The sequence below is a fragment of the Cetorhinus maximus genome, chromosome 26 (genome assembly GCF_964194155.1).
Source record: "Cetorhinus maximus chromosome 26, sCetMax3.hap1.1, whole genome shotgun sequence".
Classification (NCBI taxonomy): Eukaryota; Metazoa; Chordata; class Chondrichthyes; order Lamniformes; family Cetorhinidae; genus Cetorhinus; species Cetorhinus maximus.
Window position 1 is genome coordinate 15,879,368 of NC_135904.1, and position 25,562 is coordinate 15,904,929.

At 39.5% G+C, this 25,562-nt stretch overlaps 1 protein-coding gene across 4 annotated transcripts in view; it reads left to right on the forward strand.

Moving 5' to 3' along the window:
* The window catches only part of dmxl2 (Dmx-like 2), a 157,972-nt gene that overhangs the window by 23,408 nt on the left and 109,002 nt on the right, over positions 1–25,562 (forward strand). For all 4 annotated transcript variants that reach the window (XM_078530216.1, XM_078530217.1, XM_078530218.1 and 1 more), the window contains exons 2-10: positions 3,484–3,609; positions 4,783–4,854; positions 10,560–10,638; positions 11,546–11,687; positions 15,395–15,461; positions 15,699–15,877; positions 17,891–18,074; positions 20,277–20,448; positions 21,240–21,446. In XM_078530216.1, the coding sequence (XP_078386342.1) occupies positions 3,484–3,609; positions 4,783–4,854; positions 10,560–10,638; positions 11,546–11,687; positions 15,395–15,461; positions 15,699–15,877; positions 17,891–18,074; positions 20,277–20,448; positions 21,240–21,446 (1,228 nt within the window). The remainder of the gene's footprint in view (positions 1–3,483; positions 3,610–4,782; positions 4,855–10,559; positions 10,639–11,545; positions 11,688–15,394; positions 15,462–15,698; positions 15,878–17,890; positions 18,075–20,276; positions 20,449–21,239; positions 21,447–25,562) is intronic.

The following is a 25,562-nucleotide window of genomic DNA, read 5'->3' on the forward strand; positions in this document are numbered from 1 at the left end:
AGCTGTGGTGGTATCCATCCACCATGACTCAATGAAGTTTGTGAACCTTCCTCAGTTGCAGTATTTAGCTCATGGGCTTGTCGTCACATATTGATTTTCATTGGTGCAAATAGATGTTGAAGATTGTTGGAAAAGTGCTTGAGGAATAGGAGCCCTGAAGAAGGGAGAGAGAGATCATCTCACCTGATCCTATGATAACAATGCAGCCAGAATTGTAGTTGCTATTGTGCAGCTGTGTCAGTGTCCTTAACCTGCGGTGTTATTAATGCCAAATGGAATTTGATATTAATGCAAGAGAATTGAATTGAAATCAGTGTGGAAATGATGTGGAGCATTAAAGCTGTTACTCAGTATTTCACTCAGCACTTTGAAAGGATATATTGCTAGCATTTATCATTCTGTCTTGCCTCTTAAAATTTATGTGCATTTTTAAAATACAAACATTGGTGCTGTCCTTTTTACTCTGGTTAAACACCCAAGACACCTGATGTCCACCAATGAGTGTTTTTCGCACTAAATGGGCAGCTTCTTCCCTCTTACCCCCATCCGCTACTAGTTATCTATTATGCACAATCGTTTAAAAGAAATTTCAAGTGCTCTGTGCGAGGAATTGATTCAATGGATAGTGCAGCTTAATGTGTAGTGCTGAATTTGATTATATTGTTTCTAATGTTGGTTGTCTGTCTAACTGCCTGCAGCAATGTTAACTTTGCACGTAGGAAGCACAGACAGTCTCAAAGGCAGCAGTGCGCCTGACTCTGTAAATTGTATTGATATTTTTGAGGATGTTGTCTATCACATACTGTTAGGACCAGATGAGGAGGGGTCGAATGCCTACCCCTTTCCCCTCCTTGTTTGACTGCACAGGGTTTTTGTTTGAAAAGACCAATTCAGTGAGTACTTAACTGTTTACACACTGCGATCGTAAAAGAACCAATCGGACAGGCTTTCTTGAGTTTAACAAAGAAGGAAGTTAGTTTTATTATAGTTAAATTGATCTGAGTAAAATAATATATGCTTCGACTTGCACACGCGCGCACACACACTCGCTTTCGAAATCCACGCACACATACAGATTACAGAGTGAGAGGATAGACTGGCCAAATTAGAGCCTGTGAGAAATAAAACAAGTTCACAGCTTGTAGTCTAGAGTCTCTACTGGCTTCAGGCTGAATCTGATGGTCTTGATATTTCCAATTTAAAAATGTAGAGCTCGGAGTTGGCTGTTCCCCTGGCGGCACAGATGTGGAGTTTAGTTTTACTTTAAAAACTCTTGTCTACTGCAGAATGGAGACAAAGTCAAATTAATAGACAGGGTCCAAACTTGTTAGTTGGAGAGAGGCAGGCAGGAGTTCCACTTAGCTCAACTGCTAATCCAATTCTGCTCAGAAACTCGTGCTTAAACCAAACGAAGGATTTGGCCTAGTTATATGATCCCTCTACAACTGCCAGTAATTCAGGCATGATTATCTATTCCAAATATAACTAGATTAGGTCGTCTGGAGAGCTAAGTTAAAATTCAAGATCTTTTTGACCAAGCAGTTTAACCTTTGAGTGGTTCATCTTCAGCTGTTGAATACTGTTTTTTATATATATATGTGACTGTAAATTAGTGTCATCTACCTTAATATAAGTTGAAATCGCTTTAGTCTGTTTCAGACGATCTGTCTTCTAAAAAGTCCAATTTCTGTTTCCAACTGATGGATAAAAATCAATATTTGACAATGAACATACCTTCTTAACACATACTAAAGCACATTTTAATTTCTTATTTGGAATATGATGTTTGCTTGTACCCCATTTGCTTTGAATTATAGTTAGGATTTATTAAATGCAGGTTTTATATTCCAAACACATCAGTTATATTGATTATTTTCCAGCCCCTCGTATTGCTGACCTCATTCCTGAATAACAGTATTGCATAACCTGACATAGAATTAATGTTGTAGACTTCTACTGAATGGGCCCTAAGAAGTCTTTTGAGTAAGGTTTACAACTTATTGACTGTAAATTTACTTAGCAGTCTTTGGTCTGAAGAAAATTGTAAAACTAGTTACCATGGCCTGCTGCCAAGGGTCCCTACAGCACTGTGCCTATTGACAGTTTGTATAAAATTGGCAAAGCAAGAGATCTGGATAAGAAGCAGTATTTGTGTTTTGGTACAGTGCTACTTGTGTCTTCGTATGCTGTATAAAATTACTGGGGTTGTGTATAACATTATCACTTGTATGCCAGATTAATTTATAGTTCAATTTTATGCAATTATTAATGATGGGAAGATTAGATATTTTGCAAACAGTTAGCAACTATGTAATAGGCAAATCTAATGATGCAAGAAGCTTATTGCATTTCTTCTAAGGGGAACATTTGTGCTTAACTTGCCTGTTCATGTATAAAACATATTTTTATTTTCACTCCACAATAATGTTGGCCTTTTCCAGTAAATTACCAAGGTGCTCCCAAGCATCTTGCTTCCACAATCAAAGAGACTCTTTACTGATATCCTGGGGGCATATTAGCAGTGACTCCAGGGCATACTAAAATAGTACTCTCCCTGGTTTCAGACTACCTCCTGTCATCCTTTCCAGCATTAACAGGCTGCTGTGGACTGCAAAAGGTATGGATTTTAAACAAATGGGCACCCTTGCTCAACTTTAGAACAGGCAGATCAGCCATTTGCTGAATATTGCTCAGCTGCTTTTAAAATGTATAAGTTGCAAGCTAGGTAAATCAGAAAATAACATAAAACAATAGCAAAATTCTAGAAATCTGAAATAAAAATAAAAAATAGTGGAAATACTCAGCAGGTCAGGCAGCATCTGTGGAGAGAAGCCGTTAACATTTCAGATTGATGCTAGATCATCAACATGAAAGGTAACTCTGTTTCTCTTCCCAGTTGCTGCTTGACCTGCTTAGTATTTAGAGAAAATTTAACAGATGGATGCAGATGCAGTGGGAAACACAATAGAGGTTAAGCAAATGAAGAGTGTAGTTACAGAAAGAGAAAGGCAAACTGTTAGCAAAATGGTTATAGCAGAGAGAACAACAGAAATTGCATGAAAGCCAGTGAAAAGATAGAAAGAAGAAATCATGAGAGACAACTGAAGGACAAAAATTGTAGAGTTAGTAGAAATTGAGAGAAAAGCTGCAGGGAGAGAGCTACCATTTATCTTTATCTGTGAGCTACACCATAGGGGTTTGACTAGCGTGTGTGTTGATTATACCATTAACAATACATTGGATGCATTTCTGAACATATTTAATTTTTTGGAAGTTTTGTAAATACTAAATGTGATTTGCTATTGTGGAACGGTCGTTGTGATTAGCTTCATTATCATAGCAAGCCTGTTTCCTGTTGTTAAATTAATCCTCTTTCTTCACTTGTAGCTTCCCCTTTGATCTCGTAAAGCTTTAATTTAGTTAGAAAACATTTGTGAGGTTGGTTAGTTAGTTAATTGTTCCTTGTGATTTCTGCTTTTCTAGGCATATGCCTCAGGATGTGACTTGGTAATTCTTGGAAGTGACTTTGAATGTGTTCAGATCATCCCTGGTGCTAAGCATGGAAACATCCAAGTGGGGTGTGTGGAATGCTCCCTTCAGCAAGGCAGGGTATGATATTTTTATTTGATTACTTGCCGTAATGTATTGATGGAGGGTTGTATTATATTTTGGGGTTTTAGCACCCTATTTTACCTTGTATAAAGAACTGTTCTAAGTGTACTAAATGCAGCACATAACCCAATTAAATTTCTTTCATTAATGTATATTTTATGCTTATGTTTTATCTGAGAAATATGCAATATTTTAACATTATCTAAGGGTTCCAGTTGAACTTCTAGGGACACATCCTTTAGGTCCAGAGAGCTTAACTATGGGTGTGCAAAAGGCAGCGAGATGGCCACATGTCTGCAGGGGTACTGGTGACGTTTAACTGAGCAGATAACCAGTAAGTTTCTTGCATTTTGTACAGTTAGGACTAATCCTACTAAGCCTTCGGCTAGTTGTGTACTCTAGAGTGCAGAATCCCAGCATCAGGTAAACCAAGATGACTAGTTGATCATGTGTAGTCGTCTGGAGTATAGCATGTTTGCATGGCTCAAGTATTGAATTAACAGTTATGCCATAGTGGCTTGACTTGCATCAGAGCTTCCATCTCAAGTTCTGTCATCTTGGACCCATCTGTACCCTAAAGAGAATTCGAATTCACCCCCTTGCTGGTGCGTTTTCATATAGATCATGTATGTGGTTCAGCCTTGTCTACGCGAGCAACAGGTAGAAGATGCTCCTTAAAAGCAGCATGATGAGCTGCACAATTTGACATAAAATGTAGGAGTACTTTGTCACAATCTTGCTGACAACAGCATGGATATTCTGCATTGAATGGTATTTCCATGAATTGGAGTTGGAGTTTCAGCTTGCTACATTTCAACCCAATCAAGATAAATACAAACTTTTGTATTTATGAGCATGTTCTCTCATACTTAGGCTCCAGCAGCTATCGTCTCCTGATCAGTTATACAACAGTATGACCAAAAAACCCACACAAGAGTATCTGGTGTTTTTCTTTCTCTTAATGAAATAATTACTGTTTAGCACGATGAATCATTGAAACTTTAATTTCAAATAGATATAAGAAATGTGTGATTATTTCACAAGTTAAACCTCAGTGATATTTCAAAATATGCATACCCAAGTGTGAAATTGGTGTGACTTCTATTATGTACACATGACTAGGACCATGTGATATCAGTGAATAAATAGCTTTAATTGTGTCATTTTTAGATTGCTGCTTCTTATGGGAACACTGTTTGCATTTTTGAGCCAGTACCTGTAAGCCATTACAAAAGAAAACTTGTAAGTATGCCCACTTACTCTCAACTATTCCTTTAAAGAGAGAGTGCAATTCTTTGTTAATTTTCATTAAGGGTGATGCTATTATCAGCTAACTTTCTGTAAATTTAGACTGTAATTATGAATTATATCATACAATATTTTCAACTGTAGTTTCTTCACATATGTGGCAAGATTGGAAAAGAGAGAAAATATTTTTTTTAACCAGAACCATACATGCAGAAAATAAGCTGTTCCACTCTTAGGTTATATTTTGATCTAGAATAGTTGTGTTATTCCAATTTTTTTTCGAAGTCATTGAAAGGTCTTTATATCTTTTGAATTTTGCTATGTTCAAAAAAGATAGAAGACTGAACCTTTGCTGCTTAAAAAGGGCAGATCTAGAATGGGGAATTGCAGTTTAAATTGTAGTTTAATCATGGATAAATGAGAAGTAAGCCAAGACCACACAAACCTCTTCCTTATATCATTTCTTGGAAGAGGAACCTTCCAAGGAGTGTTGGAGAAAAAGACTTAGTGAGTCCAATTCAGACAAAATTCTCCTCTGAATCAAAATCTGCAGTTATGTGGATGTTACTTGGTTTTAAAGAGGGTTTGGTGTAAATTTTATGAAAAATCTCAGTGAAATATATCACCTTTGCTCCAAATCAAGTAACCTCTAGCCAACAAGCTGGTACAGTGTAAGAGAGAGGAATAGCCAGTAAGGTTTCATGCTTGTGCCAGTGCACTGATTAGTGTTCAAATCTGAAACTGAATTCTGGATCTTTGTGTTAGTTATATATCATTATGCGATGAACTGCCCAAAGCGGAGAGGCTGGGTCCCTGAAATTTCACATAACACGAAGAGTTCTGAGGCAGAAATGAAAATAATGATGCGTCTGAACAAATTGTACTAGTCACAAGAGTTTTAGCCCTGTGATGAATGTGTTAGTTGCAGAATCGTTCCAACTATGCTGTAACTCAAAAGTACCACACTTCAACTGATTTTCTGGACTAGAATGTTTGTGGTTTACATTGAGACAAGTTAATTGTTTCAAAACAAATGGAATTAAACTTAATAAAAGTGTACTCAGCTGCTATTTTGACATTTTAGTCTGCTGCAAGAATGGGAGAAAGATGATCTGCCAAGCTGTTATCTCAAACTGGTAGCTGTGCCAGTTTCTTTTACAGTGCTGTTTTCAGTTGAAGCTAGTATACAAACATACCAATAAGGAGCAGGAGTAGGCCACTCGACCCTTCGAGCTTGCTCCACCATTCAATAAGATCATGGCTGATCTGATTGTAACCTCAACTCCACATTCCTGCCTACCCCCAATAACCCCCTTGCTTATCAAGAATCTAACTAGCTCTGCCTTAAAAGTATTCAAATACTTAATTCCACTGCCTTTTTAGGTTCAGTGTTCCAAAGACTCACGGTCCTCTGAGAGAAAAAAATTCTCCTCATCTGTCGTAAATGGCCAACTCATTATTTTTAAACAGTAACCCCTAGTTCTAGGTTCTCTCACAAGTGGAAACATCCTCTTCATATCAACCCCAGGATCTTATATGTTTCAATCAAGTTGCTTCTTACTCTTCTAAACTTCAGCAGATACAAGCCTGTCTAACCTTTCCTCATGAGACAACCTGACCATTTCAGGTATTAATCTAGTCAGGTTGGAAAGACGTAACTAGTGGAGTGCCACAAGGATCAGTGCTGGGGCCTCAATTATTAACTATCTATATTAATGACTTGGAGAAGGGGACAGAGTGTAATGGATCCACGTTTGCTGACGATACAAAAATAGGTGAGAGGGCATGTTGTGATGAGGGCATAAGGAATCTGCAAGGGGATATATATAGACAGGTTGAGTGAGTGGGCAAAAAACTTGGCAGATGGAGTTTAATGTAGGAAAGTGTGAGGTCATGCACTTTGGTAGGAAAAGTCGAAGGTAGACTATTATTTAAGTGGAGAGACACTCCAAAAAATTGCAGCACAGAGGTGTTGTGCATGAAACACAAAAGGTTAGCATGCAGGTGCAGCTAGTAATTAAGAAGTCAAATGGAATTTTGACCTGTATTGCTACGGGGTTGGAGTTTAAAAATAGGGAAGTCTTGTTACAACTGTACAGGGTGTTGGTGAGTACCCGGAGTACTGTGTACCGTTTTGGTCCCCGTATTTAAGAAAGGATATACTGGCATTGGAGGCAGTTCAAAAGAGATTCACTAGGCCGATTCCTGGGATGAAGGGGTTGATTTATCAAGAAAGGCCAAGCAGGTTAGGCCTTTATTCATTAGAGTTTAGAAGAATGAGGGGTGGTCTTATTGAAACGTACAAGATTCTGAGGGAGCTTGACAGGGTAGATGTTGAGAAGATGCTTTCACTAGTGGGGGAATCTCGAACTAGGGGACATAGTTGCAGAATAAGGGGATGCTCATTTAAAACTGAGATGCGAAGGAACTTCTTCTTCTGAGGCCAGTGAATGTCTCGAATTCTCTACCTCAGAGTTGTGGAGGCTAGATCACTGAAAGTATTTAAAGAGGAGGTAGATAGATTCTTTTTAAATATCAAGGAGCTGAAGGCTATGAGGAGCTGGCACGAAAGAGGAGTTGTGGCCTGGGGCATATCAGCCATGTTCTTATTAAATGGCGGGGCAAGCTTGAGGGGCCAAATGGCCTACTTCTACTCCTATTTCTTATGTTCTAAACCTTCTCTGAACTGCTTCCAACACATTTGCATCCTCCTTAAATGAGGAAACATGCCTGAGTCGGGAGTGCGCTCTTTTGTGCAATATGCAAAGTTTTAAGTCCAAAAAGTTTAATAAAGTGGCGAGAAAATTTTTAAGATGTGTCCCCTCATGTGAAACTGTCACATGAGCTGGGACATGTGCATTGATTTCAATAAAAATTTTTGTCAAAATTTAAAATCATTCATGAAACCTCATTCCGCCCGTGGATGAGGTTCCATGAAAAATGCGAAGGCTGCCTGGGCTCTTTACCTGCCCGCCAACCTTAAGGTTGGACAGGCAGCTCCGTTAATTATTTTAATTGAGAGTTAAATGGCCTTAATAGGTCTTTGCCAGTTTGGCGGGCGCACAGCTGAATTGAGTGCGCGCCCGCCGAACTGAAAGCCTGAATGACGCGCAGTGGCCCTCCGATCTGTCATCTCCTTATTTTCCATTATTATTTCCCCAGACTCAAATTTTATAGGACCAGCACTCACTTTGTTAACTCTTTTTTAGGTATCTATAGAAACTCTTACCATCTGTTTTTATATTTCTATCTAGCTTACTCTCGTACTCCAATTTTTTCTTCTTTAGCAAAGAACGACTAACAGATTGATGTTTTTCATATCCTATCTAATCTTCTGACATGTCACCCATCTTTGTGCTTTTTCTTAAAGTTTGATACTATCTTTAACTTTATTAGTTAATCACGGATGATGGGCCCTCCCCTTGGAATTTTTCTTTCACATTGGAATGTATCTATTCTGTATATTCTGAACTATCCCCTTAAATGTCTGCCACTGCATCTCTGTTGACCTATCTCTTAACCTAATTTGTCAGTTCATTTTAGCCAGCTCTGTTTTCATGCCCTCATAACTGCCATTATTTAAGTTTAAAATACTAGTTTTAGACTCACTCTTCTCTCCATCAAACTGAATGTAAAATTAAATCATATTATGATCGTTGCTACCCGTGGGTGCCTTCACTATAAGGTAATTAATTAATCCTATCTCATTGCATAATACCAGGTCTAGTATAGCCTGCCCTCTGGTTGGCGCCGGAATGCACTGTTCTAAGAAACTATCCCAAAAACTTAGGCTACCTTTGCTCATCTGATTTTTTTTCCAGTCCATGTGTGGATTAAAATCCCCCATGATTATCGCCGTGCCTTTCTGACAAGCTCCCATTATTTCTTCCTTTATTTCCCATCCTACTGTATGGTTACTGTTAGAGGCCTGTACATCACTCCTGCAAGTGACTTCTTGCCTTTATCATTTCTTATCTCTACCCAAACCAGTTCTACATTCTGGTTTCCTGAACTTAAGTTATCCCTCTCTTTTGTGCTAATACCATCATTAATTAACAGAGTCACCCCTTCAACTTTTTGTAGCATCCTATCCTTCCTAAATGTCATGTACTCGTCAATATTCAAGTCCCAATTTAGGTCATCCTGTGTCTGTAATGGCTATTAAATCGTACTTATTATTTCTATTTCCGCTATCAGTTCATCTGATTTGTTTCGAATATTACGTGTATTCTGATACAGACCCTTTAGTTTTGTTCTTTTATCATTTTGGTAAACTCTACCTTATCTGTTGATTTATTCTTAGATTTGTACCCTCTTCCCCTTCCAGTCGCGGTCTGTTTTTCATTTCCCACATTAGCACCTTTCTCTCTTGCCTTGTCTGCACTCATTGTTTTACTGTATCTTCCTAACTTTGATCTCTTGGCCTCACTATTTAATTTAAAACCCTTTCTGCTTCCCTAGTTACGTGGCTTGCTAGAACACCAGTCCCAGCATGGCTCAGGTGTAGACCATCCCAACAGTACAGCCCCCACTTTCCCCAGCCCCGGTAACATGGCCCCACGAAACGGAATCCACTTTTCCCACAGCAGTCTTTGATCCACACATTCATCTTTCTAACTTTATGTGCCCTATGTAAATGTATATGTATGTTCTCTTTTAATATGATATGGCAGTTGGCATCACTGGCATCCTACGTTCATATAATTCATATAATTTCACAAGTGCCACTAATGATAAAAGGGTAGAATTATAGCATTCTACACTGCTGAATCTTAATAGTTACTGATTAATTTCAAATAAAACATATTTTACCTGACTAAGTAGATGTCCTGAAATTATTCTAGGTTAAAATTTCCTGGAAACTGCTCCAGCTGAAATGCATTCAACCTGTAGTATGAGAATTAATGTACTTTGGCCCAGTGTTGACCATTGTTGAGATACAGGTACCAAAGTAATTCCAATCGTCTCACTTCCTATATCAGAATGCCAGTGCAGAAAGAGAGTACTTTAGGTGCATTGTCAATGTCTGACTACCACAATGTCCTCTTTCTAGCTGAAGGAGATCAGGATTGCTATGACATAAGGCTAAGAGCTCAATGACATAACCCTTGTTGCTCAAACCAATTTGTGTAGTGAGTGATGAAGAATAATGTAGGTATTATTAAATGGCAGGGCACCTAGTCTTTATAGCATAACAGGTTAGTTGCCACATTATGGACTTATTTGTGTTGCATAGGCTTCCAGGACATTCACAAAACAACTAACAAAGTGACCAGGCCTCAAATGAATCCCTTAATCTTGCTATAAATGAGGTGTGCAGTTTGACAGAACTATATTGGTGCTTCTATTAAAGTTTGCTGAACTTTTTTTAAAAATCAACTGTTGTGCTTAGTGCAACAGAATAGTGTATCGTAATAGGTACAACTCATAGCAGTCGAGTTTCAGTTAATATTTATTCAATTGGAATTCGTGTTTGAAGTCAGTTTCTCTTTTAATGCATACAGAATTTTAGAATCATAACCTGTAAAAATCAAATTCCTGTAAGTTTTCAATATGTATGGATGATACCAGTTTAACAAAATTTAAATTCAAGCCTAAATTACTTTCTTCGAGCTATTGGTTGTTTGATAGGCTTCATTTATTTCCTTGCAGGAATAAAATTGCTTTAATTTTTTCAAAAATATTATCTAAAACTACAGGTCCTAAACTATCAATGGCAAAAGACGGGGCAGTTTTTTCTTCAGTCAATGGCGTACAACCTGGCCTGGGATCCACAAGGTAACTGAATCTGTATGGTGAAATGATGTCCTAGTAACTCTACCTAGTATATTTATTTTATTTGAAGTAAGTATGTAAGTAGAAATTGTTGTTGAAACACATTCTTCATCTGGATTTAAGTTTGTTTTCAAGATTTATAAAAGAAAGTTTGAATCTTAAACTACTGTGGTTAAAAAAAGCATTTCTTGTAACTTTTGAATTAGTTTCTTGTTTTTTTCTTGTCACCACCTAGAAGAAAGATAATTTTTTGGTGCTTTAAGGGAAATGCTGGCGAATACATTGAGCACGCCCAGCAGAGGCAGGAGGTGGAAGTAGGGTATCTTGGTGTTAGATTGTATATTGGGAGTTTAACAGCTGAAATTTTAACAGTCTCCAATTCAAGATACTTGGTATTCTGTAGCTGCAGAAGTTTGTTTGTCTAATCCAGAGTGCACACCCTGGTTTCCTATGTCCAGAAAACTTGCAAATAAATTGACAGAGCTAAGTTTCAGGAACCCCCAAAAGTTGTGCAAGAGCGTTCTTGGGGTTTAAAAATTTTAAACTGTGAAATTTATTAGCATAGAGTGCAGGTAAGCTACCTGCTGCTTGTCCAGATAGGAGCACCCTACTTGTTGGACAGAAACTTTCACAGTCCTTGAAACCAAATGGGAAGAATTTCAGGCAAGTAACTGGTTTGCTTATCCAGGTTCCATTCATGTCTTGGAGAGTTGCATGCCTGCCTGGTTCAGGTATCAGATTATGAATCTGCTACAGAGTAAATTTGAATCTGAGTTTCCATTCCCGCGTATACTATCTTGATCCAAAGAAACCCTGTTTATCTCTATGAGGAGTGCAGTCATTAATCTATAGTCTCCAGCTGTAATACTAAATTAGGTTTACATTTATTGTGATTTTCTTCCTTTTATAGGTAACCAGTTACTGACAGCTACGGATAACCTACAATTATGGTCACCTCCCTCTAGTGACATTCTAGAGGAAGAAAGTAGTCACGCTGAGGAATTTAAATTGCAGCCAGATTTAAATGATTGGAAATGTATCTGGCAGTGCAAGTAAGAATCATTCTTAAAAAAAAATCCTCAAAAGTTGAATCCTTCTTTTGTTGTGATCCATGCAAAATGGGTAACGTAAGTTTGTTCACCCTGGACAATGGGAGGATGTCCATCATTTTAAACAGCTCTAGGGTGAAACTTTTGTCTTATCTGACAGTCGTGTTTAGTTGGTTTTCTTGTATTAATAGTTTTTGTGTGTAGACTGCCTTCCCTGAGCTCTACTCTGTTGTGTTTCTGAATTCTTGACTGAAGTTTTTTTTAATTTCACAACAGTTATAAAATGCCTGAAACCCTGGGGTGTGCCAGGTCAAGGTTTTTTATTAATTGCAAAGCAGTACTTTGTCTATCACCAATTGCCACTTTCCAAGACATCTGCATTTCTCCAATTCTGGTCTCCTTGCACACTGTAACTAACAAGGCTGAGGCCTGCTGAAAATTGGGCCTCATTAACAAACAGCTTACCCATTTTAAAGAAACCCATGTTGAACTGTTTGTCTCACTAGCTGTGGCCTGAAAGTATGTCCTGGAAGGAAATCCATCAGGGGCCAGCAGCAGTTTTCAAGATTGTTGTGGAGCCAAGTGGAGCACTCCTACTCCATCTGACTCTACATCAAACCTAAAGATAACACCCACAGTTTTGGTGGTGGTTGTTTGCTAGGCTGCATTCAAGCATGCAAAACTGACAAATAATGGTCACAGTTTGACATAGTATTATCCCATCAAATGAGAAAAATATTTGTAATGAATATTCACAACTGAATAATTGTAATTGGTATGGATGGTTGGAACCGTTCAAATATTGTTTTTTTTAAATGTTAGTCATTAGTTACTTAACATTTGATTGTTTAAAACTAGTACTGTGCATGTCTCACACATTCTTGGTTTGGTTTGGTTTTGTCAGCAAGTAGCCTTGGCATCCCTTTCCATGAGAGGTAAAAATAAGGAAATATTTTACTTGAAAATGTAGCCAGTAAATATCTGAATTGCCAGTCTAATGTGACAGATTACTGAATTCACAAACTACCTGCAACTAGTATAAAAGCAAAATACTGTGGATGCTGGAAATCTGAAATAAAAACGGAAAATGCTGGTAAAACTCACCAGATCTGGCAGCATCTGTGGAGAGAGAAACAGAAACTTAACATTTTGAGTCCAGATGACTCTTCAGAGCTTAAAAAGAATTAGAAATGTGATGATTTTATACTGTTTAAGAGGGGGTGGAGCAAAATAGAAGGTCAGGTGGGAGCTAAGGAGAAATTTGACAAAGATGTCATGGACAAAGGAAGTGTTACTGGTAGTGTTAAAGAGGTGTTGATAGTGGCATAAAGGTAAGATAGTACAACGTGTTAAGAGCAGAACAAGGGTCACGCTCTGCGATAGCAGAACATAAAAACAAGTGATAGATGGGCCTGTTTGGGTGGGGAAAAAGGATTTAATTTTTTAAATAAGTACATAAATAAAAATTTTTAAAAATTGGATTATAAGAGGGGTAAATATGGAGGAGAGACTTCATGGTCTAAAGTTGTTGAACTCTGTTACGTCCAGAAGGCTGTAAAGTGCCTAATCAGAAGATGAGGTGCTGTTCCTCCAGTTTGCATTGGGTTTCACTGGAACATTGCAGCTGACCAAGGACGGACATGCGGGTATGAGAGCATGATGATGTGTTGAAATGGCAAGCGAGAGGAAGGTCTGGGTCATGCTTGTGGGCTGAGCAAAGGTGTTCTGCAAAGTAGTCACCCAGTCAACATTTAGTCTCCCCAATGTAGAGGAGACCGCATCGGGAACAGCGAAAATGTAGACCAAGTTAAAAGACGTGCAAGTGAAGCGCTGATTCACCTGAAGGGAGCATCTGGGGCCTTGGACGGTGAGGAGGGAGGAGATAAAGGAGCAGGTGTTGCACCTTCTGCGATTGCATGGGAAGGGGATGAAGAGTTGGAGTGATGGAGGAGTGGACCAGGGTGTCACAGAGGGAAATGTCCCAAGGAATGCTGATGGGGGGGGCTGGGGGTTGGGTGAGGGGAAGATGTGTTTGGTGGTGGCATCATGCTGGAGCTGGCAGAAATGGTGGGGGACTTCTATTTTGCTCCACCCACTCTTAAACAGTATAAAAGCCAGCGCACTTCTACTTCTCTTTAGCTCTGAAGAAGAGCCGTAATGGACTGAACACTAACCCTGGGCAGAATCTTCTGTTTGGCGTGCAGGGGCGGGTCCGACACGCTGACGCGTAAAATGACGCACGATGAAGTTGGGCGTGTGTCCCAACGTCACCGTGCGTCATTCCAATCTTTAGTTCGGCGGGCGTGCACCGGAGTCATCTGCACGCCCGTCGAACTGTCAAAGGCCTGTTAAGGCCATTAATAAACTAATTAAAGTGAATGTCAGGGCTGCCCGTCCAACCTTAAGCTTGGCGGGCAGGCGGAGAGCCCAGGTGGCCTTTGCATTTTTCACAAAACCTCATCCACACGTGAATGAAATAAAATTTCTTTTAAAAGTTCATAAGCATGCCCCAGCTCATGTGACACTGTCACATCAGGGGACATATCTGAATAATTTTTTTTTCTTTTTTTCAATGTTTCATAACGAAATTAATCTCCTTGAGGCAGCTCTGTGCCTCGGAGATTTCTGCGCTCTCACAGGCCTCGACTCTCCCTCCTCCTCTTCCCCCCACCCACACCCGCACCAAGTGCTTCCGGGTGTACGTTACGTTGGGCAGGCCTTAATTGACCTGCCCACGTAGAATATTGGCGTGCAGCCGTTCGTGAGTGGCGATCAGCTCCGCGCCTGCTCCCGACCAGCCCACCCGACAGTTCCACAGATACCTCCAGGCCTGCAGAGTTTTTCTAGCATTTTCTGTTTTTACACCTGCAACTAGTAGTTTTATTTAAGGCAAATCTGTGTTTTCTAGAGAAATATAGTATACTATTCTAACTTGACTTTTTTTAAGTCAAATTAGTAACCATTAAGATGATTTAAGTAAGTCTCATGCATTTTTTTCTTTAGTACTGAGAAGCTTTAATAAAAGCTTCAATAAGCTTCTCAGTTCTAAAACTTGTAATCATATAAGATATTGGAAGAAAATTGAAATATTTCAGTATTCTGCAGATTGCATTTATGGAGCACTTTCCATGACATCAGGACATCATAAATGCATTGCAGCCAATGAAGTGCTTTTGAAGCATAGGCACTGTTGCAGGGAATGCAGTAGCCAATTTGCATATAGTAAGTTCCCACTAACAGACATAGGATAATCTGTTTTTAATGAGGTTTGTTGAGGGAAAATATTGACTAAGGCACTGGAGAAAACTCCCCTGCTTCTCTTTAAATAGTGCCATGGGTTCTTTCACCATCACTTGAGAGAACAGATGGGGTCTCGGCTTAACATCTCCTTTGAAAGGCGACAACTCCAAAAGTGCAGTGCTCTTTGTACTAAAATGTCAGCCTAACTTATGTGGTCAGACCTCTAGAATGGCACTTGAACCCACAACCTTCTGACTCAGAGCTGGGATTCCTACCACTGGGCCAAAGTTTAAGAATTTTGTTTGTTTTAATTGAATTAATACGTTTCTAAAAAATAAGTGATTCTAATCTTGGCACAATTAACTTTTGGGCTGGTAATAACATTACATAACCAGTAAAAAGAACACTTCAGTCAATAAAAACCTGATCTGCTTGAACATTTATTAAAATATCCCATCCTGTCCATTTAGGACTGCTATTCCAATATATCTCATGAAGTGGTCCCCTGATGGAGAATACTTTGCAACAGCAGGAAAAGTAAGATTTTGAAAAAACACTTTGCCTAATTGAGCAATAACATTTATTTTGTTTTAGCATCAACTGTATATTTAAAGAGTTGAAGTAAAATTAATATTTAAAAATGTAACTGCAAAGATAAGATTACTAGCTGTATCTGTGAAATGTTAAATTCAATTTAAAGCACTTTACTTTTGTTAATGTTTACTGTTTCTAGTTCTATCATCATAAACAATTATTTTTTGTTTTTCTGTGCAGGATGACTCCCTTCTGAAAGTGTGGTATTTTACCACTAGCTGGAAGTCTGCTGTTATAGGTGCAGAAACATTTGGGGAAAAAACTACCTCAGCAGCTGTACACTTTTCCTTTGTGTACCTGGCACATCCTCGTGCAGTGACAGGATTTTCATGGCGGAAGACCAGTAAATATATGCCAAGGTTAGAGACATTCCCACATTCATCGCAGTAAATGCCACTTAGAATTGAACATTTGGTATTTGGCTCCTGAACAAGTTAAGCAGCCCAAAACCCAAAGTGCACATTAGCCCTTTAATGGGTCAGTAGCAATTGAGTGTTGTAGTGAATTACCAGATTACACCAAATTATTGATTTTGCCCAGAAAGACAGTGGGGCTGCATTGGATTTTAAAATGCTATCACAGTGCAGAGGTCTGTTTTTGAGTTTTGATTAAGATGCACAGGAACATTTTAATTGGTTTTGATCTGTTACATCCTTGACATGGAAGTGCTTATTGCTGATGAAGGATGGAAAACCTTCCATTTGCAATACTGTCTCCCTTTTCTTGAAAATGAAGTTCATACGGCAGTTCCAGGTTTGAAGCTCTGTTTGTGATGTGTTAGCTGTCTAAAGACCATGAATTAAGGGTGCTACAATTGACCTCCGCTCCCTGGGTTTACTAGTGGAAAAATAGCAACTGTTTCCACTCCTGGGCCAAGGTTTTACAGTTGGCGTGTGGGGGCGGGCCCGACACACTGGCAAGTAAAATGGCGCGGGATGATGTCGGGCGTGCGTCCCGACTTCATCGTGACGTTTTGTTCGGCAGGCACATGCCAGAGTCGGCTGCATGCTCACTGATAATTGATAGGCCTATTAAGGCCGTTAACAAAGTAATTAATGTCAAGTTTACGCTGCCCGTCCAACTTATGGTTGGCGGGCAGGCGAAAAGGTCAAGCGGCCTTTACGTTTTTTTAGGAAACCTCATCCATGAGCGGGATGAGGTTTCCTAAAGATTTTATGAATTAAATAAAAAGTTATTCTGAACAATAAAAACATGTCCCATCTCATGTGACACAGTCACATGAGGGGACATGTTTCATTACATTTTTATTACGTTCATTTATTTTTTTCAAAAGCACTTCACTCTCCCTGAGGCAGCTCCATGCCTTAATTGGCCCTCCCACGTAAAATGGCGGTGCAGAACCGATCGCGGGCGCCTGCTCCCGCTGAGCCCGCCTGACATGGGAAAAATTCAGGCCCTGTTTGCTAAACAGCAAAATTTCAAATGCCCGTAGGCGTAGTTTCTGACTTGGAAATATATCGTGGTTCCTTCACTGCTGCTGGGTCAAAATCCTGGAACTCCCTTCTTAACAACACTGTGGGTGTACCTATGCCACATGGATTGCAACGGTTCAAGAAGATTGCCTTCTCGAGGGCAATTAGGGATGGACAATAAATGCTGGCTCAGCCAGCGAAGCCCATATCCTGTGAATGAATATATAAAAAAATGCTTGGCTATGATGGTCCCTGTAGTTGAACAACTTACTGACACTGACGGTGAAAATTCACCTGTGAACAGTAGCAGTTTGAGTGAGCTATTGCAAGGTGCCTAGTATTTGTGGAACTGTACCCCAAGAAGGCATTGTTTTGGATGAGTGAAAAAAACCAAATAACATGTCCCTCTATTTCCTTAAATTGTCAATTAAAGTTGAAAGCATAAGTAAAAGATACTGGAAACAAAAAAATACTACAGTGTTCAAGCAGGAAATTGTACATCATATCATTAGGCCTTATTTATGAATGACACCTGCCCTCAATATTTGTATTGTCTTCCTGAATACTGTATAGCTTTTTCACATTTCTGTCAATGATTCCAGGTGTTTAGAGAGGAATTAGAGTGAACACTGAAGTGCTGTATAGTAATCTTTGAAAAAAGCGTGACATTGCTTATCTAAGTGAGGCCCTAGTGTATTTTATCATTAGAAATCTAAATAATCCAAGTACAAGGTATAGCTGATCTTTAGGTGAAGTCAAGGAAAAGTACCCACAATATATGAAGAATGAGATTTTGTAATTCACAGTCTTGCAAAGTCTTGTTATTGCTTTTATCTCTGTGTCTGAGTATGTGTGCTGCAAAATGACTGCAGTAGAGTAGAAGACAGTTTGGAGTGTATGAGATTCAAATAATGAGATTCAAATATGTTCTATCTCCAGGAGTTCTGTGTGCAATGTATTACTGACTTCATGTCAAGATGGTGTCTGCCGGCTGTGGGCTGAAACCTTATTGCCAGAAGATAGTCTCCTTGGGGGACAAATGACAGAGTCTACCATTAGTACCTCAACTAGCAATCTTCCTCATGGTGGAAGTCAGAAAGACAAAATTCAGCATGCCCTGGAGGTAATCATTTTAAACCCTTAAAATGGAAAGAGAATTTAAAGTGAAATCCTAAACAATGAATATGCTTTATTCATATGCTTTTAGTGTCAATTAATAGATACAAATTTAGCTTACTTGTTCCTTGCTATGCCAACTTGACCCTTCATAGTACTGATGGTTATTACATATGAGAGAAAATGCCTCTTTGAATCAATATGCTAAAGGAAGGATATGTCTTTTTGCTTGGTCGATGGTAATTTTGAAGCAAGTACTGTGATTTGTAATTCCAATTTGACATATTTTTGAAGAACTATGAGGTAAATTTTGTGAAGCCCCATGCCACCAGCGGGGCCTTGCGCACGAGGCTGTGTAAAATTTACCCCTACATGCCACCCTAAAGGAGATCAGTGTTGGTTTCAACAAATTATTTATGATTTCAAACTTAATACTTTTGTAGTCTAATATGTATGTACTTATTATCTACTTTTAGTGATAAAATTGTAGATGCATTGAAAGTGTTTTTAAAAGATTACTCATCTCTTGAAAAGCAATGAGACTTAAAAAGTGGAGCCCTTTTTTAAAATGGCTATAAAGAGATTAAATCATAGCACTTTCATAAAAAATCTAACTCAAACATTGAACTGCAACTTGGTATCAACTCTACCTTTTCATAGCACAACAGGCTAAGTATGGTTTCTTGCAACCCCCTGATCTCTCAAGGCACTGCTCACTGGTCCAGAGTGTAGTTATGATGTTTCATGTAGGTACATTCTTAGTCTGTGAAAGGATTATAATGGGGATAGTGCTGGGGAGTGTGGTACAGAATTTTCAAATTAAAAGCATTGGACGTTGAGATGAATAAGGATGTTCCTGTTTTTATTTGCTGAAGATATGAACTGCTTTGTGAGAATTATTTTACTCCTGGCTCTGATTTGTAACTTGAAGGTAAGATTCTGGAAAATTGTATTTTTTCAATCAGGTAATAGATATGACTTCAAGGCATCATAAATGCCCTGTCACTGTGTGCTGCAACTTCTGTTTTACCAGTCTCACTCTTTTTGGCCCTGTTCTGTTTTAGATTCAGCAAATTTAGTAGCTTGATCTGGATTCTACAAGGTACAATTGGTTAGACTGACGTGCATAGTGACAATGCTGCATTCTTGGAACTTCAGTCCAGCAGTATGATGTGCACTGAGTGACTCTAGTGTGAGACTCCTTGATTGAACCTCTTTATTGAGATAAAGTCAGATTACATAATGCAAACTGGGAACTTGAAGAGTTGTATATCAACTGTCCTAAAGAGAGGGTCAGGCCTATGTGGGATATCAGAGGTATTTCTGAAATAAAGGTTTAGTGTTTATCCCCCTGAATTATTTAATTCTTTTTATGGTCTTATTTATTCATACCCATATATATATATATATATATATATAGAGCTGGGTCAAAAATCCAGATAACAGCTGAAACCAGTTTGTTAAAAAGAAAGAAATAGGACTGGTTCGTTGTGTGGAAGATTGCAGCTGCCAGAATGATATTTTCGAGAAAAACAAACAATTGAATGGATTGGTGTTATGATGTTTCTTTTCCTGATTGGCAACTTTTATCTCTATAGCTGAATGAATCAGTATTGTTCGTTTAAATGGGAAATGTTAGTTAAGGAAATCAGAAAAGAACATATGAATTAGGAGCAGGAGTAGGCCACTCAGCCCCTTGAGCCTGCTCCGCCATTCAATAAGTTCATGGCTGAACTTAATGTGACCTCAACCCCACATTTCTGTCTACCCCCGATAATCTTTCACCCCCTTGGTTGTGTTCACAAACTTAATGTTTGATATATGCTAGCCACAACGTTATTAATGCTATAGATTTCTTAATTAGCACCAGGGTCAGAATAGATACCTATAAGAGAAGCTGCTACAATCTACAACATAAAATTGTTGTCTTTTTATGCATGTCTTGTCAAATTTTACCATTATAAATCCCTTTGTCTCAAAGTCTTTATAGTGCAATGCGTAAAATAAGATTTCATGGAGAAAGTGTTACATGTTTTGAGTGGCTCATTCATATTTGATAAACAAAGCCTAGTTTGCTAGTGGTTAATACCTTGAGGAAGACTGTTAATTATTTTTAAATTGTATCGGTCCATGCTAAGGATATTTTACATTTATACGCTTCATTACTACAAGATTAAATATTAGTGCACTGGTTAATTGTGTTTTGCAGACAATTCACCATTTGAAACATCTAAGAAGTCGTCGCAGATCTTCAGTTCTGACTGCCCATATGGAAGTTTTGCCAAGCCAACTGGGATCACATGAAGTCCACAGACAAATTTCACACTATGCTAATGCACTCTGTCACTTTCATATTGCAGCGAGTATTAATCCTAATACAGGTTAGGATTAGTAAAACTAGAGCTGTAATTGCTTTTACCATATTAAAATGTTGAAAGGTGACAGTAACTTTCTTGTGGCTAGAATTTCATAGGAATCGATTTTAACCCTCCACCACCTGGCGGGAGCTGTAGGTGGAAGGATTTATAATCAGCTGAGTCAGTTTTCTGGCCCTAAGTCATTTACTTCCCATCCATTTATCTGCACCAACCTTGAAATTAGCTGGGACCCCCATTTGTGAGCAGGTGCTGGCCGAATTTAAATCTAGAAATCTTGACCCAATGCCTTAATTGGGGATGTGGTCATTGGGGGCATCGGTGGTGGGGTGGGGTGGGGGGGGCGGCACCCTTCCTGATGGGGCTATTGTAGATTTCTAGGCCCACGTTTCTACCAGAGTATTGCCAAGGGATAGTGCATGTTCCACTTAGCTGTGAAAATGCAAGAAATATTCAAGGGGCGACCCTTGAAGTTAATCCAGAGACGCCTTATAAAGGTGTCATTTAATCGGTCCTTCTACTTTATAAAGAAATATTTGGTTTTGTTTGGAAATGATTGGAACGTAGATTGCTGGCACAGATGGGAGGTTTAAATAGGAAAGCTGGTTGTGCACCGAGTTTTCTTGAGGTTACTGATTTCATGATTATGATCAAAAAAGATTTACTATAAAGTCTGAAAAAGAGCAGAGTGCCATTTGGTTTGGTTTGATTTGACGCATAATATTGTTTAGTTGGAGATGAAAATATCTCTGTTTAATATGTTATGAGAAAGATAATTTTTCAATTGTTATGCACAGATATTCCACCAGCACTAGCTGGCACAGCTTTCAATATAGAAGATGGAGGTGGAAATTTTGTGGTTCACTGGCTGAACAATAAAGAGCTGCATTTTACAACATCTATGGAAATATTCATGGAGCAATTGAGAAAGCTCACAGATCAGCAGATGGAGGATGAAGTTGACACTGCCAGTCAGAGTGGATTGAAAATGAATCTCGACATCGGTGAGCATGGCAAATAAAATGTTTGTGTTCAGTGATGATGTAGGTGGGCACAATTTAATTTACTGCAGGATTTGATTTTTAACTAATTTATGCATTGTGTTCAGGTTATATGCCCATCCACTTGGCCAGCGGGAAGAGGGTACAAAAAATAGGCAGTTAGTTTTATTTACGAGGCGATCACTATTTGATAGCAATTGATACAATTAGATATTTTAAAAAACTAAAATTATAAGCCATTATGCTACTTACTGCAGAATGGTTAAAGTTGTTTTTATCCATGTCACAATTATAAAAATTGTTGTCCTAGCTTCAATTGCCTAGGTCAAAAATCACTTTTTTGATAAAGCCCACTTTGCACTGCCACAGAATCTGTTAATTATATGTTGGAAGAGCAAATCTTGTTGCATTAGTATTATTTCTATTTTCTAGATCAGCTATTATTACACTGAATTTGAGTTTGCAATATTAGGCCAATTTATGCTTTCACTTCATGTTTGCATGTCAGTGCATTGAGATTGGTCAGGCTTGTATCATATGGAATCCCTTAAAGCTTTCATTAGAGTCTTCCATCATATCAGTTTCACCTGCTTTCAATCCTGAGGCCTGGAGATCAAGATCCAACGTCCTTTATGTGATAGATGTATAAGAACCAATCATTCTGGTTGGGTAATGGTCGATGGCAATGGAAGTGTCATGAAAATATAATAATTTTCATAATATTATTGTGATTTATTGTAAAGGTAGGTTAATTGTGGGATTTGGATTAGTTTCTCTGTGAATGTGTGTGTGGGGTATTTAATTGAATTGGAGGCAGCTGGTCTGGAGCTTTTGAGTTAGCGAAAGGGAAGATAGGTTGGAAATGCTAAATACGTAAACATGGCTGAAGATTTAGAATGTGAGGTGAGGAACATTTGCATTTTTTGATAAATTAGGTTAGTTTGAATTTCAAAGAGATGGTAAGATGTTACACCTAGCCATAAGAAGCCAAGCCAAACAGTGTGTTTATTTTTTCCAAAGGTTACTGTTAATGAGTACTATGAAAGATTTATATTATGAGAAAAGTAAAGTTGCAAAGACATATCAGAACAATGGAATTTGCATTAAGAAGAGAGAAACATGGTTAAAGGAGATTAGGTTATGTGTGAGGGGGAAGGCATTCTAAGATCTAAAACAAGTGTGAAAAGCCTCCTGCCTCTATGCATTGAGTTTACTGTCTACAGGAACTGAAGACTCACTTTGAATATCCCTCTCCAGGGTAGTGTGTGCTTTGCCTGGGTGTGTTGAAATCTAGTTTGCTTTACTGTTGCCTTAAAGGAGGTGTAACTGGGAATCAGATTAATTAGGGGAGCTAGGAGTTATAGTAGTAATTTGTAAGCCTATGTATGTGCTTAAAATCTTTTCTATTAATAAATGTTTAATTTAGTATTGTAAAAACCCTCTAAGTCTCGGTGGACTTATTACTACTGAATTCAAGGCAAGCATCTCGAAATAAAATACAAATTGCAAAACAGTTATGGCAGCTGTTTCAAGTTTCCCTCTGGGATTTGAGCGACTCAGCATTTACCATCTGCCATGCCATAACAGGAAGGCATGACTGAAATGAGTGGTGGGGGGAAGAAAGAATATAATAGATTACAGTGTAGGAAAGCATTCTGAGCTTTTCACTTAAAGTGCACTGCAGTATTATGCATAGGTTCAAGGTACCTATTTTTTTTTCCTTCCAGCCTACCCCTGAAGTTATTGTCTCCTTACTGAAGTACAGTTTCACAGGATCTATAATCTTGTGGTTAAATGACAGCTATTTATATGGGCTAGACCATCCTGGTCACAAAGCTCAGCTACGTACTGGGTGGTGTTTCTTCTTCAAAGACAAAATTGCTTCACATTAATGATCAAAATCTTTAAAATCAGTTGAGATATTCTATTGCTTTACAACTTTTATGGATTGGAAAAGTAGGACTGAAGTTTAGAAAACTACTGAAAAGTTTTTTTTAAAACTGTCTTTTTTAAAGACATGTAAGGAGTTTAATAATACAAGAGCATTGTGTTCATTGCCTGCGAAGAACTAGGCTTGAAATATCTGTTGGAATGTAAAAACAAGTGTACTTATTTTTTCCTCTAATTAATGACCTACTAATGAAATTGTGGGAAATGCAGCTTTGAAAAGTGATTTTTTTAAAATTGTTATTGGACTGTTGATTACAAAGAATCCAACATTGTCCTACTTTCTGTTAGAGGAATTTCAGTCACTGCAGTCCGTGCAATGGTTTGAGTGCGAGATAATTGCTATTGAATCATATTGGATGAGGTTAAATACAAATATAATGAATGGAAATATTTTGGACTTTTTTGATTTACTTGTGAGATTGCCTTGTTTAAAACAAATATTCTGTATTCTGGAGCAACTTCACACTTTGAGTTCCTCTAACCTGTGTTGCAGATTACGGAATGCACTGAAGATCAAAATAACATACAAGACATGGGCAGAATTTTCCGTTTGATGTGCGGGGAGCAGGACCTGCACGCCGATGCATAAAATGACATCGGGGCTAGTGTCCCGATGTCACCGCCCACCATCGCAATATTTCGGTGGGCGGGTGCGCGACGATCTCCGTTGCGTGCCCGCCATTAATTAACTGGCTACTTAAGGCCGTTGAGGCTCCAATCGACGAGAATTTTGCGGTGCCCCTGCGATCTTTAGCTCGTTGCACAGGCGCAACAGGCAGGCGGGTGGCAGAAATTTGTATGAACCTCATCCACAAGCGGGAGAAGAGGGCTCAATGGGGTTGCGATTCCACAGGTTTAAAAGTTACTGTACAAAAGTTACTGAAACTTGCCTGTGTGAGCTGGAAAACTTCAAAACGCATACCAGCTGCATGGACTGGACTCATAACCTTCAGGTCAGCACTTTGCAGTGAGGATTTGTTTTGGGGTCTGTAGGTTTCAGGAAGCCTCCCTGTGCCTGGGAATGGGAGGTGATCGCTCCACTGGAGGCATCTCCCCAAAGGAGAAAAGGAGAGCTAGAAGGGGGAGGAGGCCAGGAGTTCACATTCAGCCACCAGGGGAGCCACCTTTGGGAGGACAGGCGCAGGCACAAGGGGTGCAGGGTCAAGAGATAGTCCTAGGTGGAAGGGGCCGCAGAAGACGCCACTATCCTGCTGCCAGGGTATACAGGCGGCGAAGCAGCTACCTTAATACGTCTGAGGTGCAATGCCGAAGGAGGCTCCGTCTGTCAAAGGAGACAGTCAACCAAATCTGTTGATGATTGAGCCTGAGATCTCTGCTAACTGTGTGGGTGGACACCCCATGCCCATGGCTCTAAAGATCACAGCTGCCCTCAACTTATATGCCTCTGGCTCTTTCCAGGGGTCGGTGGGTGATCTTTGCAGTGTCTCCCAATCAGCTGTCCACACTTATGTCAAGCAGGTCACAAAAGCTCTGTTCAGGCGTGCATTGACCTTCATCCACTACCACTGGGACGAGGCTAACCAGACAGAGCGAACCAGAGGTTTCGCAGCCATTGCTGGCTTCCCCCGCGTCCAGATTGCAGTAGACTGCACATATGTGGCCATCAAGGCACCAGCAGGTGAGCCCGATGCCTTTGTCAACAGGAAGGGCTTCCACTCCATGAACATGCAGATAATGTGTGATCACAGGATGCAGATTCTGCAAGTCTGTGCAAGGTACCCAGGCAGCTCCCACAACACCTGCATCTTCAGACACTCGCAGGTTCCGGGGCTTTTCAGTGCTCCAGCTCGGCTGGATGGATGGCTGCTGGGTGACGAGGGCTATCCCCTCAGAAGGTGGTTCATGACGCCTCTCCGCCATCCAAGAACAGAAGCTGAGTAGCGGTACAATAGTAATCACGCCTCCACAGGGGCTGTGGTGGAGAGAGCCATCGGCCTTCTCAAAATGTGCTTCCGATGCCTGGACCATTCCAGGGGCGCACTCCAGATTGAGTGTCGCTGATAGTGGTTGCACGCTGCGCTGTCCTCAATCTTGCGCTGCAAAGGGGCGACACTGTGGACGAAGAAGATGTAGACAGAGTGGCTGCGGCTGAACACGATGAATCCAGCAGTGAGTCCGAGGATGAGCACGCACAGAGAAATGCTAAAG